The sequence below is a fragment of the Sphaeramia orbicularis genome, chromosome 5 (assembly GCF_902148855.1).
Source record: "Sphaeramia orbicularis chromosome 5, fSphaOr1.1, whole genome shotgun sequence".
Classification (NCBI taxonomy): domain Eukaryota; kingdom Metazoa; phylum Chordata; class Actinopteri; order Kurtiformes; family Apogonidae; genus Sphaeramia; species Sphaeramia orbicularis.
This window is the reverse complement of record NC_043961.1, coordinates 27,556,713-27,573,171: the sequence shown is the minus strand read 5'-3', so window position 1 is coordinate 27,573,171 and position 16,459 is coordinate 27,556,713. Positions and strand designations below refer to the sequence as shown.

General features: G+C 35.8%; 1 protein-coding gene across 4 annotated transcripts; it reads left to right on the top strand.

The window, feature by feature from the left end:
* The first annotated feature begins 236 nt into the window (after positions 1 to 236).
* On the top strand, positions 237 to 15,630 carry avil (advillin). Of its 4 annotated transcripts, XM_030134835.1 has the most exons (20): positions 237 to 316; positions 473 to 551; positions 1,140 to 1,214; positions 1,409 to 1,605; positions 1,691 to 1,799; positions 1,884 to 1,994; positions 2,801 to 3,006; positions 3,109 to 3,187; positions 3,385 to 3,483; positions 5,915 to 6,068; positions 7,080 to 7,180; positions 8,532 to 8,669; positions 9,554 to 9,712; positions 9,819 to 9,998; positions 11,050 to 11,207; positions 11,325 to 11,469; positions 13,728 to 13,916; positions 14,011 to 14,079; positions 14,425 to 14,547; positions 15,309 to 15,630. In XM_030134835.1, exons 2-20 carry the CDS (start codon positions 492 to 494, stop codon positions 15,420 to 15,422), a joined length of 2,466 nt encoding a protein of 821 aa, XP_029990695.1. In that variant the 5' UTR covers positions 237 to 316; positions 473 to 491; the 3' UTR covers positions 15,423 to 15,630. The 4 variants fall into 4 exon arrangements, with proteins under 4 accessions (XP_029990695.1, XP_029990698.1, XP_029990697.1 ...); XM_030134838.1 differs by lacking the exon at positions 237 to 316 and having other exon boundaries at positions 492 to 551; positions 14,434 to 14,547; XM_030134837.1 differs by lacking the exon at positions 237 to 316 and having other exon boundaries at positions 492 to 551; positions 14,431 to 14,547.
* Positions 15,631 to 16,459: the final 829 nt, after the last annotated feature.

The window sequence follows — 16,459 nt, the reverse complement described above, 5'->3', positions numbered from 1 at the left end:
ATGTCCATATATGGTGTGAATGGTAGGACTGAGTGGGCTGGGAAAGTGGACGCTGGTGATGCTCTGTGTTACTGTGTGTTTGCTCATTTGGATATGAGTCAATCCTTTTTTTTTTCGCTGTATTTGCCTACAGGATTCTGTGTCTTCCTCAGTGATTGGACAGGACTCAGTGTTAGGTCCTGAACCATGCAAACACAGGCAAATGTTATAGGAGGACTGAAGGGAAAAGGATTTAAGGCCTTTTGTTATCGGTCAGAAAATCAGCTGTTGCAGGATTAGACAGAACAGCAGCACTGTTTCTAATCAAGAAGAGTAGGTACGTTCTGTTTCATGAGGCATATATGTGTGTGTGTCTTTTATGTAATGTTCTTCATAATTGAACTTGAAATCTTAAATCTGTTGCCAAATTGTGTTTGATCAGTCAAAATTCTGATGCATAATTTTGACGTGTAACAGGTTTTACTTTCTATAGAAAAGTGCACCTCAGCAGCATGGAGTACACGTTCAGAGCAGTGACTCATAACCCGGGGATTATTATCTGGAGAATCGAGGTGATTGAAGTGCTTGCTGCACTGCTAAAATCTAAATCTTACAAAGTGTATTTTTGTCATTTCTAGTCAAAATATCTCATCACACTTAAAATAAGACATAATCACCTAAAGAGTAACTTGTAAGTGACATTTAAGAACTTATTTTCAGACAATAGATCTTGAAAATCTTATTTCAACAAATTTTACCAGCACCATTTTCACTTGTTCCATTGGCAGATTTTTTTTTGTGCTTTAATTAAGCACAAAAACCCCCCCTTGAATTAAGAAAAAAAAAAAAAAACAATCTGCCTATGGAACAAGTGAAAATTATCTCGGTAAGATTTGTTGAAATAAGGATTTCAAAATCTATTGTCTGAAAATAAGTTCTTATATCTCACTTACAAGTTACTCTTTAGGTGATTATGTCTTATTGTAAGTGTGATGAGATATTTTGACCAGAAATGAGAAAAATACACTGTGTAAGATTTAGATTTTTGCAGTGTGAGCCGTGAAACTGCAAAAAGTTAAAACTGAAGAATGGATCTGTATTGTAGATGTTATTTAGGTCATATGGATATAAAATGGACACATTTTGTTTCTGTGAAATAGAAAATGGAGTTGGTACAAATCCCTGAGAAGACTCATGGAAACTTCTACGAGGGTGACTGCTACATGCTTCTCTCTGTAAGTCTGAGAAGGTGAATCACTGTGGTTGAGGCATGTTTGCTTAGTGTGGTTGTCTTTGTAGAATTAACATGTTGAGTATGTTCCTTTTTTCATGCTCTTGTGTCTGTTCTTTTTTTGCTGCTTACAGGTCAGATATGATCTTTTTGTAAACACCCAACACTCACTGCCTCCCTGATCTTATATTTCTTCAGACACAAAAACTGAACAACTCTCTGAGTTATGACATCCACTACTGGATCGGTGAACAGTCCTCTCAGGATGAACAGGGTGCCGCTGCTGTTTACACCATACAACTGGATGAGTTTCTGGGTTCTACTCCGGTCCAGCATCGCGAGGTCCAGAACCACGAGTCTGATGCATTCAAGGGCTACTTCAAACAAGGAATAATGTGAGTGAAAATGTCAGAATGTGTATCATTTACTGTTTATAGGTGTTAAAGGTAAACCTGCTCATAATAACCCTACCTTGTGTAGCTATAAGAAAGGTGGAGTTGCATCAGGTATGAGACACACTGAAACCAACACTTATGACATTAAGAGGCTGCTTCACGTCAAAGGGAAGAAGAGAGTGATAGCCAAGGAGGTGAGCCATGCACTGAGGTTACATAATAATGTGGGTCAGAGGAAGTGTGGTTTAAAGACTGCTTTATGTTTGAATTTGTTTCAGGTGAAGATGAGTTGGGACAGCTTCAACCTTGGAGATGTGTTTTTGTTGGATATTGGCAAGACCATCATTCAGTGGAATGGACCAAAGTGTAACAGACAAGAAAAGCTGAAAGTAAGGTGTTTGACTGATGCAACATGTAGTAAAAGGACACGTCATCACATGTTTTCCCACTCCTCTCAACTATATTTTCAGTTTGTGCAATTATGTACAATATTAACATAAAAACAGTATTTTCAACTGCCTTGATTCACAGGGAAATGTCTTCTAATGCACAACTGAGATAACACAGAAAATGAATGGGCCTCTCTTTTTTGTACCCATGTTGTATATTTGAAGAATAGTGATATGATGATGATTATGGAGAATTTATGGAGAAAGTCAAATAGACCGAATGAAAAGGATTTGTGACAATGAAAAATAAGATTCTACTAAATAAAGAAACTGATTTATTGCAAACATGTACTACATAAAAACTTGCTCAGTTCATTTTGACCAATGTTGTGAATCAGAAAATTTATTTTGAATTATAATAGCCTATATGAATTCAAGGAAGTCTTGAAAGTCATCCTTTTTCGGACTTATTTTGTTTAGCCAACGTAATTTTCAAGCATTTATATATCATGATATATCTGAGAAGCTAACCCAGATTATTCTGACATACATTTGTTATCATAAAATCTTCACTAACAGGTGGCTTATTTCCATTTTCTCCCAAAAGACTTCATTGCTTGTTAGTTTTTATTTTATATTAATATGATAAGACAACCTGTATTTTCTCTATACTTAATTCTGACTAGATGTGTGCTGGGTGTGCTAAATCAGTTAGAATAGAACACATATTACTCTGATCTGATGGTAAATCTAGTTTGCATTTCAGTGTCTGACATTTCTCAGTTGTGTTTTCCTTTGACTTTCAGGGCATGTTACTGGCTAAAGACATCCGAGACAGAGAGCGAGGAGGTCGGGCAGAGATCAGAGTGGTTGAGGGCGAGGCGGAGAGCAACTCTCCAAACAACATGGAGGTCATGACCAGTGTTCTTGGTGAACGAACCTCCCAGCTGGTGGATGGGCCTCCTGATGAAACCGCAGACCAGGAGCAGAAGGGAAAGCTCACACTTTACCAGTGAGCTGCTCCCAGACCAGTGATGTCCAGTGTTTCCTGTGAATAAAGTGTCACAATACTCCCATGTTCAGTTTAAATTCATCTGTTCATTCTCGGTTTCAGGGTGTCAGATGCTGATGGTCAGATGAAAGTCACAGAAGTTGCTACCAGACCCCTGGTTCAAGATCTCCTCAGCCATGAGGTGAGTTCAATTCTGGATCTTTTTTTTTTCTGAAGGACATGCAAAGTTAAGCAAATGAGGAATACATACTCTACATTCTATTATTGTTCCCTGTAGACATGCTGGTGCCACAATGAAACATGAACAATGTCACTTCTGCAAAGTTTTCCCGTTTAAAAATCTGTACAAATTTTTTTTTTATTATCATTCGTTTTTAGGACTGCTACTTCCTGGACCAGGGAGGGGCAAAGATCTTTGTATGGAAAGGGAAAAAAGCCAACAAAGCTGAAAGACAGGCAGCCATGTCCAGAGCTTTGGTGAGTGAGCTGAAAGAAAATACTTTTACTCAGATGTTGGACTTAACCCATAAAGACCCAGCAATGCTACTTCTATGGCAGTTCCCCGATTAATTTTTCTCTCTATTTAACTTGTCTTAAGTGGTTTATCACCATTTATTATAATACCCCACCCCCCCACCCCCATGCCCTTTTTTTTTTTTTCATTTTTTCAGAATAAACCATGCATTTTCCTATATGGCTTCCAGTCAAATCCCATATTGATTTTCAAATTTTAGTCCTGACTTTCCGGGCGCTGCATGGTCAGGCCCCCCATTATATTGCCAACTTGTTGCGCCCCTACTCCTCAGGACGCAGCCTTAGGTTTTCAGGCCAGAGCCTCCAGAAGGTCCCAAAGACTCAGTCTGAAACCCAGGGAGACCTGTCCTTTCAGGCTGTAGCCCCCAGACTCTGGGATGACCTGCCCCTGTCCCTCTGTGTGGTCGACTCCATGGACTATTTTAAAAAGCAGCTCAAGACATTTTTATTTAGGAAAGCTTTTGGTTGATGGATTTATCCTTTATTTATTTTATGAAATTATTCTTATGTTGTTTTATTGCACCTATTTTTTGTACAGCACTTTGTGATTTTTATCTGTGAAAAGCACTTTATAAATAAACTTCACTTACTTACTTACTATATTTAATTCATTGATCATGTAGATGTTCATGAAAACTCAAAGTAAATTCAAAGGTTATTATATCAAAACAGATAAAAATAAAGAAAAAGTGACTTTTTCAGTAAACTCTATCATTAACTGAACTTAATCCAAGTGTCTCCATCCACTGTCATTGATCCAACTCAATGGGTTTTACTGGTGAATCAATGTTGTAGAAGATGACGCTGTTTCCATGTTCACTACGGAGCCTCTGAACGCCCAAATGGGTCATTTCAGATGACCATAAAAAGACGACAAACTGTATTTTACACCAGTTATTTACATGTATTGATAGGATTAATGGATCAACAATAATTAAATATTTTAGGTCAGTAGAAGCTTTTGTCTGCTGTTGGTTGTTTGGGTCTTTAACCTCCTGAGACCCAGGAAATGTCAGCAAAGTACAAGCTTTTTTTGTTTTTTATTAAGTAAGTGCCTATATTGGAAACATCATGATGCAACGTTTTTTTCAGATGCAGTTTTTAAAATTTTTATGGAATGTCCTTTGTGGTGGACAGTTCTCTTTTCTTTTTTTTTTGTATAAAGTTGTGACACTCTTGTCCACAAATGTGGACAGAAAACCCATAGCTGGATCTTAGGAGGTTAAGGGTTAAGTATACATTTGAGGCAACTGGGTAAATTCAGTTTTATACAACTTGTGTTTTACTAGATCTATGAGGCAAATATTGTATATTTTACTCCACCTCTTTGTCTCACAGCTTTAGTTAGTTTTCAGATTACTCCATCCTTGTTCTCCAAATGCATTGATATTAGTTGTTTGTCAGAAAAGATTAAGCAGAAAAAAAATATTTTAGCCTCTACTGTTTTTTTTTTCCAGAATATGTGCAAACATTTAATAACACACTAAATTACAACAAACATTATTGACTGATAAGGTGTGAAGTCAAACTGTCGCTATATTACCCTGTGTCTTTGTACTTACCGTATTAAAGCAGGCAGCTCTTGAGTTAAACCACAGGAAATTACACTCATATAAATAATGAGCTTATGTATATTTCCCAGTGTCGCAGTGGTTTAGCACTCTTGTCTCACATTAAGAAGGTTGCACATGAGATCCCTAGTTGGACCAGGGCTTTTCTGTGTGGGGTTTGCATGTTCTCCATGTGGGTTTCCTCTGGTTCCCCCCCTAATAATGTATGCTAGGTTAATTCTCCTGTCTGTGGCCTTGCATATTTGTGTATGTACTAGAATGGGTTACATGCAGAGGTTGAATTACTATGATGAACTTTACCTTAAAACAGACAAAAACTAAAATTTCCAAGTATTTCATATAGCCATCATACACTGAGATCATCCATCCCCTTTATATGTGTATATAACCTTATTTATAACCTTTCTTCTTAAATTCCTTGTCATATTTCATAGTTTATCCCTCTCACCAAAATACATGATTTAAAAAAAGCAACTCTGTCTTAAACAACAAACAAAACTCTTTAAAACATTCTTGTAATGTCTGAAAATGCATTGTTACAAAGCCCAAAAGAGGCCTTTCGGACATACATGATTCTCACAAACACACAATGATATTACTGAATATAATGCACTATTGTAGATTAAACTATATAACAGGACATAAACTACTTTAAATGAGTCAAATTCAACATATATATTGATGCAAAAGTGAAATGAAAAACAAAACACTAACAGGAACCATCTTACTGCACAGACTCCTTTTAGTTTTCCAGACTTCCCAGAGTTTTCCCTTTACTCCATCTGACCGAGTTGCTGTTGCAGGAATTCATGAAATCCAAGAACTATCCCATCACTACGAATGTGGAGACGGTGAACGACGGTGCAGAGTCTGCTCTGTTCAAGCAGCTGTTCCAGAGGTGGACCGTGAAGGACCAGACTCAAGGCCTTGGCAAAGTGAACACAAGGGGGAAAATTGGTACGTAATGAACAGTAACACAGTGACTGAGATTACATTTTAGTTCTTATATTACTTATTCAAAAGGACTCTGTTTACAGCAATATATGGTGTTGTTTAATGCAGGGGTGTCAAACTCATTTTAGTTCAGGACCACATACAGCCCAATATGATCTGAAACCAATAAAATAATAATAGTGGAAAAAGTAAAATTACATAATAAAAATGTTTAAAAATCTGAATAACATTAACAACCTGAAATTTCTTAAAATAAATGCAATACATGTATGCTATATATACTTATGTACTCTCTAATAATATTAATAACACGACACGTCCATATCTTGCGTGTAGGATGTAATTGTGAATAAGGAGATTGGTCTACTATTAGGCTATTTTTTTCCTGTCTTTGCTTTTAGTTTTTTATTTCTTTGAAAAAAACAAATATTTTACGCCTTTTTTTTGTACCTTTTTTGTTCTATGAATATTTTGCTTATATTTATTACTATCATCAGGCATGTCATGTAGGACCAGGGGTGGGACGGTGAGGGAGTGGGAAGAATGGGACATGCTTAATGCCTCTGAAACTGAATATTCTAAGTTCAATGTAACTTAAATCTGCACCACAAATGCTAAATAAATATGTTTTTTTGAAACAAGGGGGAAAAAAGAAAAATAAGTGCAATTTTAACAATATTATGCCTCGGTTTATCATGTATATATGTGCATTACAGCTTACAGATCACAGTGGATCTATAAAGACACAAAACATTTACTAACAGGCAGATTATTGGTAAAATTGCACTTTTTTGTCTTAAGACATTTCAGGTTGTTCATATTTGTTCAGGTTATTCTTATTATTTTTGGTAAAAGGATAGCTGTTGTTAATACAACCTCTAGTTAATATTTTCAGTGTAATTGTTGCATCTCACACATTCATCCCACGGGTCTGATTGGACCCTTTGGTGGGCTGGTTTTTGCTCGTGGGTCATATGTTTGACACCTGTGGTTTAATGCCTCTATTTGCTTCAGCTCACATCTCTCAGGAGAAGTTTGATGCCAGTTTGATGCATGTGATGCCAGAGGTTGCTGCACAGGAGCGAATGGTGGACAATGGTACGGGACAAGTGGAGGTAATGTTTGATTTTACAAGAGCATATGAATTTACAGCATGCATACTTTAGTTTATTATGTTAACATGGTCACTAAATATTAGAATAACAAAGAAGGGCTTGTTTTGATAACTGGTGCTTGAGTCAATATGCATTTACAAAGTAAAAATCTTTGTTGCAGTCATGGGTGCAAGTTATGATTAGACATACAAAAAATACAATGGCACATACCTCCAGGGAGGAAAGGCACAGAAAGTAATAGCGGATAAAATTGTCTGTTCTCACTGAACAGTCGACTAGAAGAAGGTGTAAGAGATTAAACAAATGTCATAATAGAAGAGTCTGTTTTTCTGTTGCCCTGAATCAAACATCAGTTAAGCAGTCATGTGTAATATAATTGTAACTCCCTTTTCACAGGACTAATCGTGTGTGTCATCTAGAGGCTGAATATCTAGGTCACCTATGATGCCTGCAAAAACCGCAGACGTCTCTTGCTAAAACCGAGTGTTTGTTTTGTTCCCTCTAGGCTTTTTAGTTAAGGCTCCACGCCTAAAACTCACATACAGTAGGTGACAGTAAAGCGCCTTAACACTGGATGATTTAACACAGAAAAATTCTTTTTTTTCATTCACTTTTAACATACTTTTGCAAAAATAACCTTAGCTCTTTACATGCAGTTTCTTTACATGTGATGTGGATTAAGTCTGATGATCAAACCCACTAAACAGTGGAAAATTAAACTAATTTCTTCTTTTTGGGTCTTTTTTATTTTATTTTTCAACATGTGTTAATTTATCCATTTTGTTTAATTTGTGTATTTTGTTCATTGCATAATAAATGAGTTTTGACTAAACTTTACTATTTTCATTGTTAAACAGAAAAAGTAAATTTTGTATTCATTTATCTTATTAGTATGTAGAAATTGCTTTATCTGCTTATTGAAATTATTTAATTTGGATGGTTGTATTTTGTAATTTTTGTATTTATTTTTTCAAAATATTTTTGCAACAGTTCAGGAAGTTGTTCATGAATTCTTTGCTTTTACAAGATATATATATATATATATATAAATATATATATATATATATATATATATATATATATATAGCACATTATGGGGAGGTAAAATTCGAGGTTTGTGGTTAATGTGCAGATTTTTGAAAAATTAGACAATAGTTTCAGAGACAGTGCCAATGCAATCAGAAACTAATTAAATCCCATCAGTGCTTTTCTTGCTGTGATAAACAAACCTAAAGCTGACTTTTCTTGCCCTGGGGCCCCCTAGTGGCTGAACCTGACCCTGCAGACAAATCACAACATTGTAATATTACAGTACATTAACAGTGAGCTTTTTGTACCCATGATGCACCAGGTGTTTAGAATTGAGAATCTGGAGCTCGTCCCTGTGGAGCCTGAGAGTTACGGCTACTTCTACGGTGGAGACTGTTACCTGATCCTCTACACGTACCTGGTTAACAACAAGCAGTGCTACCTGCTCTACATATGGCAGGTGAGGATGAACCGAAACACTTACTGTAACACAGGGGTGTCAAACTCATTTTAGTTCATGGGCCAGATTCAGCTAAATTTGATCTGCAGTGGGCCGAACCAGTAAAATATAAACATAATAATATATAAATAATGTCAACTCCAAACTTTTCTGTATGTTTTACAATGAAAAAAATAATTTACATCATGAAAAGGTTTACATCTACAAACTATCCTTTCAGAAGATGTGAATAACATGAACAAACTGGAAAAAATAAGTATAATTTTAACAATATTCTGCCTCAGTTTATCATTTACACATGTACATTGTAACTTACAAATCACAGTGGATCTACAAATACACAAAACATTTAGTAACAGGCAGAATATTGTTAAAATTGTACTTATTTATCTTAAGACATTTCAGGTTGTTCATATTTGTTCAGGTTGTTCACATTTTTTGCATAATTATACTTTGTTTTAGTGTAAATACATGAAAATATTTACATTTACAAAGACAAACATTTGAAGTTGTCATTATTTATAGGTTATTATAATAGTATTTTACTGGTCTGACCCACTTGAGATTGAATTGGTCTGAATATGGAACCTGAACTAAAAGGATTGTTAATATTTTAGTGTAATTTTTGCATTTCATAAATTCATCCTAAGGGCCAGACTGGACCCTTTGGCAGGCCGGATTTGGCCCCCAGGCAGCATGTTTGACACCTGTGCTGTAACATATTTAAGTAAATAATTCAGGGTTTTTGTCAAAACATCACATTTTCCCACTGTACCTGTAGTATATAATAACCTTACCCTGTATACGATAGAGCTCAGTATTAATCATTAGTTATACACTTGCTACATAATTAGAATAATATAACTAAATACCTGTCATTATAGGGTCGTCACGCCACTCAGGATGAATTGGCCGCCTCAGCATTTCAGGCTGTGAACCTGGATCAAAAATACGGTGATGAACCAGTTCAAGTGAGGGTAACCATGGGCAAAGAACCACGACACTTTATGGCAATATTCAAGGGCAAAATGGTTATCTTCGAGGTATAATTGTTTCTTATTTTATAGCTAATATGTTTGGTGTGTTTATTGATGACACAGTGTTTTATTGTCATTTTACACCATTACAGAATATTGAACTTTATTTTAGGGGGGCACATCTAGAAAAGGTTCTTCAGACCCCGAGCCACCCATCAGGTTGTTCCAGGTCCACGGTTCAGACTCTTTCAACACAAAAGCCATTGAGGTTCCAGCCTTGGCCACATCTCTGAACTCTAATGACGTGTTCTTATTAAAAAGCCAATCAGGAATGTATCTGTGGTGTGGAAAGGTAAGGAACGAAATGTTAAAATGTAGAGATATAGGCAGGTCAGTGGAGGATCTATTCAATGGGGACTTATGAATGTAATAGTTTTTTATCTGAAAATACATAGATATTTTTGACCCTGTGTGTAACTACAGGGGCAAAACAAAAAGCTTATTTAGCATCTTAAGTGCTTTTTTTTTTTCTCTCTGGCAGCTACAGTCCAAAACAGATTCATGAGTAAATATACAAAGGTTCTGTCACTTTCTGATTACAAGGTGATCTGATCAAGTGATTAAACTAAAGTATCACCTGCACATTCACTCCCCTCTAGAAGTTTAATAACATTTCCAGTGATTTGACCATCACAATTTCTCCCTTGTCACAGTTGCTTAGATTGTACTCTTGCTTTTTTTTGCTGTTTCCAACATATCAACTTCAAGGTCTACATGTTAATTTGCTGCCTAATATATCCAACATATCCAATATATAATTTATCTTAAATGACACAGATCATATGTAATCAGATTAAATTTGGATGTTTTTTAACAAGGATGCATAGATATACTGGCCAAATATTAGTAACGGCCAGTACTGACTTTATTGACAGACTTGCATGTTGATAGTAACTGCAAATAAGATAAAAGCAACAGATTTCATTGTTGGAGTTACGTAGAATTAGAAAAAAATAAGTTACTATACTTCTCCCAACTCCTTTTTGGACACACAGTATTGTGGATATGGATATTTATTTATTTATTTGTATTTTGAGAATTTCTTGTATATGTTTCTGTGCTTTTTTTATCATTACCTGTTCAAAATAAATAATCGGAACTAAATTAAGCATTGATTATCAGCATATAAGAGTGCTTGATCAAAGAATAGATGAAATGCTGAAGGATTTTATCAGAGTTCAATAATTTTCTTATATGTAAAATTTCATTGTTTCCCTGGCATAAAAAGATCACTACTTAATAATAATAGAAAAAAAAATGTTCTGAATTTTCTGACAGACAGTCAAACTGAATTCCACCGTTTTGGAGGTCTTATACTGTATATAATTCACTTATGTAACAAGGGGTCGAGTGGGGATGAGAGGGCCATGGCGAAGGAGGTCAGCAGAGTGATTGGCCAGAACTCACAGAAAGGTACTGAGGAGATTGTGGCAGAAGGTCAGGAGCCCATTGAATTCTGGGAGCTGCTTGGAGGGAAGGCTCCATATGCTAATGACAAAAGGTAATGACAACACAAATGCAAATTAAAGTGTGTTACTGGAATCAGAGCATCACTTTTTAGAGGAAACACACTCATGTAGCTCTGTTTTTATTAAAGGAGTGTGTGTTTTCTCTACAGATTACAGCAGAACGTTTTGGACCATCAGCCTCGCCTCTTTGAATGCTCCAATAAGACGGGACGTTTCATTGTGACGGAGACAACTAATTTCACACAGGATGACCTCAGTGAGGACGATGTGATGCTGCTGGACACATGGGACCAGGTACCACATGACAATACTCCACTTGGTCCATGTTTTTACTAGATATTTTAAAGCTTTATGTAATTGCATCCCCTTTACGGGCATTGCTTTGTCTTGACTTTGCTTCCAGCTCCATGTTCTGAACACTTTTAATGTTATAACACAGTACTAGTGTGTTGACCTGTGGGGAACCACGGGTTCTAAATGTGTTATAAATATTAACTTACCTCTGATACACTTCATTCCTTTACTTTCTTGGTAAATTCCACTGTCATTTTCAGTTGAATAACCTCTCAGCTGGCATGTCTGTTTCTGCATATGAAATTGACACCATGGCAACATGGCCCTATTGTTCATCTGTTGCTAGGTAACCCACTTCAATGATGATTCCATGATTCTGGGATGTGATTTTGACGCCATTGTATTCCGAAATTACTATCTCCCAAAATATTGATCCTATCACCTTGTCATTTTCGCTAGTCTCTTCCTTGACCAAAAAATACATAAGTATGCCAAACTGCAGCAGTCAGCTCTTTCCAGATGCTTTGGGATGCCCGAGACACACAGACAGAGTCCACCTCCCTTTTATAATATAGGATTCCTGTCTATGTCATATCATTTCTGATCACTCCATTTATCTAAAGAATCACCAGATAACATACAATGTACACTTAAGGACACATTAATCTTTAATTAAATCTAATCCTGATGAGTAAAATCCCAAGGGTGAGAAAACCCAGTTGGTTTTGCAATGACATGAGACTTTTGGAACTGGGCTCACAAGGTTAGATGATTAATAGAGATTTTTTGTTTGGTGGTTCACATTATTACCTTGGCCAAGGAGGTTCTGTTTTTGCTGGCATTGGTTTGTTTGTCTGTCTGTCTGTCTGTGTGCAAGATAAATAAAAAAATTATAGACAGATTTGGATGAAAATGTCAGGAAATGTTGATACTGGCATAAGGAACAAATTATTAAATTTTGGTGGGGATTGGGGGGGGGCAGCTGATCTGCCTTGGCGGAGGTCTGCGCTCTCCAAGTGCTTTTCTAGTTTTTTAAATGTGACTGTTGTTATATTCCAGTGTAAACTGTTCACAGTCCCGAACTGAACCATCACATGCACAAAAGCAGTAGAGTTAGGAGAACTTAGATCCTTCCCTTGTGTAAACGTACAAATGCACATAGTGAAAAATTACAGATAAGATGACTGCATTCAAAGCCTTACTTTTATGTAAAGGTTTGTGTAGCAAAATGCTCCCTCACAGTGTTTTACCACTATATATTATGTTTTCAGGTTTATTTCATGGCTAAAACTAGTTTGCTGTATGATGATGTGATGCAACAAATCCCAAAATGTACAAGTTGCATAAATTTTGATCTGGTTCTTCAGACTGAGGTCTCATGGCAGAGGATCAGCTCTCTGTCTGATTTAGTACCACATACATGCAGAACAAAGTCACACATATGCTATGAAGTACCTTAGATGTCACATATACATTAATGCAGCAATAAAATTAATCCAAAACATCAAATGCAATATTAAAACAGACAGGGACCATGTTACTGAGCGGTGAATATTGATAATACGAACATACTTTAGCTTTAAAGTAAAGGTTTAAATATATAATTTACTTGTACTGGAGTGCTTTCACATGACTATTTTACTGAAGGAAATGATCTGAACATGTGTAACTCCACTGCTTTTGTTCATGTAGTTCAATTCAGGGTCATGACCAAAAAATAATGTGTTCAGCCAAACAAAAGAATCTGATCTGAACTGGCAGAGTGAATGTAACTGAAAAATCTCCTCCATATCCAAGAAAAACTGGTCACTGAATTATGGCTATATGACTCAGTGTTGGATTGAGGTGGTGATACTCAGTCCTGGTCGACTCCCCTCAGCTCTACAGACAGAAAAGAGTCATGCTGTAAATAAATACATATATAATAATTTCTCATACAAAATTTCATTAAATGTCAGATGATACATTAAATATCTTATCATAGCTATCAAGAAATGTTTTATTTTTTATTATTAACATGGGCTAATAATTTAAAAAGTGAGTTAAATTCAATTAACAAATGAGGAAAGGTTGGTTTGGAGGCTGAAAATTTTTGCTTATGAATGAAATATTTTCCCAATAAAATGAAAAAAATTACTAAAAAAAAAAAAGAAAAAAAAAAAAAGAAAGCAGTCATGTTGATTCCAACTATTAATAAAAAAAAATCTATAACTCAACTGTGCAATTGTTATTCTGGGAATTCATGTACTTGGTGTCAGGTGTTTCTGTGGATCGGTAAAGACGCCAATGAGGTGGAGCATAAAGAAGCAGTGGTCACCAGTCAGGAGTACCTACGCACCCACCCGGGCTCCAGAGACCTTGACACCCCCATCATCCTGATCAAACAAGGATTTGAACCTCCCACCTTCACTGGGTGGTTCATGGCCTGGGACTCAAACAAATGGAGTGTAAGGTCTATGAATCCACGGAGCATTTACATGTACAGCACATTAAAACAAAACAAAAAAAAGAAAAAAACTGACCACTGTATTATTTTCTTAGGGAGGAAAATCCTATGAGGATATGAAGAAGGAGCTGGGAGATGACATAGCACCTGCCGTTATCACAAATGTTGGTACAGTTTCCAATAATCAAGAATTTTAGCTAAAATGATACCAGTAGTAATAGTCCCCATTCAATCACATCTGATATGAAACTTACAAATTATGCTCCAAGTAAAGATTTATAGTTACTGTTATGAAATGAAGCTCAATCAGACTGATTTTCTTAGAGTGTTTTAAGTTTCCAGTACCATGTGGCGTCCTTTACTTAAACACAAAATGACAAAAACACTCATTCTGCTACATCCTTTTTACCCAAAGTGATCAATTTCAGCATAACAAAAGTAAATGTTAATGAAACTGAAATACTATTAGTACTATAAGGGTGTGTTTTTTTCTGAATGGGTCTCTTTAGCAGCAGCAGCAGCAGCAGAACTGTGCTGAGACTGAGAAAAACCTTCCGTCTTTTCCTCCTGATGCATTGATCAATAAATGTGCCACGGACCTGCCTGAAGGAGTCGACCCGAAACAGAAAGAGGTAACGTGTGTGAAAGTGTTTTATAAAGCAAAGCACATGCACTCTTTATTAGACCCTAACCCCCCCCTCCAAAAAGGAAAATAGAACACTGATTATTCTTAAATTTCAACAAGAGTACTGAGTAAAAGACATATTCATTGTAAAGAAAGCATGCATCTTTTTGTTTTTAAAAACTGGATCTTTCTGTCACTTCTGTGCAGAATGGAGTATTTAAGAGGGGACACTCCTCCATTTTGCTCATGTGCAAAGCTGGCGACATCCTAATTATTATTTCTAATTTCTCTTAAATGCATATGTTTTGTGATTACAGTATCTGCCATTTTCTGACAAAGAGCACAGGATAGTGATTATCAGCCATACAAAAGAAGACAATTCAACTGGAACAGTCCTGTTTTACTGGGCTGCTCTAACCTAATTCAGTCCCATTTCAACCTTGATTTTTTCTGTCAATCTGCTGAGAAAAAACATATTCCACAGAACACATAGGGCCTCTCCCTACACTGATTCTCCCAAACCACTTCTGAAAAACATCTCAGAGAGTTTAACATACAAACAACTCATTTTAGTTACAGTCAAATAAAAGCTGATGTTATAGTTGAGTATCTTTTCTTTGCCTGTTGAATAGTATGTGTTAAAATAAAGTCAATATAAGTGAAACTGGAAATAGAAATGGATGTAGTATTACTGCGGAATAAATGTTTACTGGTGATTCATGAAAACATTTCCATGCTTCACTCATTGTATTTTGTGACAATTTTCAGAAACATCTGTCTGACTCAGATTTCAGCAGCGTATTTGGGATCAGCAAAGACGACTTTGTCACCCTGCCACAATGGAAACAACTGAAACTCAAGAAAGAAAAAGGCATGTTTTGATGCTGTATTTTATTTCAGTCTGCATTCCAAATAAGCTATTTCTAATTTAAAATGCAAAAATAATAATAATTCTTTCCTGGTTTTTCAATCAGCAGTATGAGAATACTCTAATAATGTGTCTGTTCATGGCAGCCTTCAAACAACTGTTGGAAAACATATTTTAACCTGTGAACACTGGCCACTGTCAAATCAAAAGCTGTTGTATATTATTAAATTCTCAGTATGAAAATATGAACTGTGTTGCACTGTGTGTTTTCCTTAAATGTGCAGAACAAAAACCAAATATAACACAACTTACAGTCATATTAGTACAACAGTGATGGAAGTGAAAAGCAAAAGCTGCACAGTTTTAATGCAACTCAGCTTATTTGACAAACCTTATGTAAGCGAGCTCAAATTTCCACTTTAATATCTGTATTTTGCCATCTGTTAGTTTAAATAACAGACCAAGATACTTGAATTAACCCTTTCATGCACACTGGTCACTACAGTGGATAGTTATTCTACAGCTGTTCTCTTGTATATTCATGGATTTTGTTGTTTTATTTTCATATCAGCCAACACAGTGGATGCTCATGCATCATCCCATACACAGCAATTCATACCGTTACTGTAACTTTGCTGTTCTAGATAAACCTGATCTGCACGAACATGTTTGAGTGTAAATCAAGTGCTTGTTATTGTTATTAGACTGTAATTAACAGTTGTTTTTTTTTTAAAACAAATGTTTTTTTTTTGCATATTATCTCCATGAAATGAGTAATGACCTGTATTAGTGTATGTTAAAAGGTGAGAAAACATCAGATTAGCTGCATTAAAAATGTTTTTATGTTAGTTTTCACACAGTGTATCAGTAAATACGTTTCTTTGCTTCAAAAATTAAATGCATGGTGTCCCACTGAATGGATATTTTTGCAACTCCATGAAAAATAGGTTCATAAAAAATCTCAATCGCTTTGTTTTTTTTAATGCCTAGAGGAACAAAACCACTCAGGAAAAAAAAAAAAAAACTTAATTAAGGCTCTCATAATTCATGC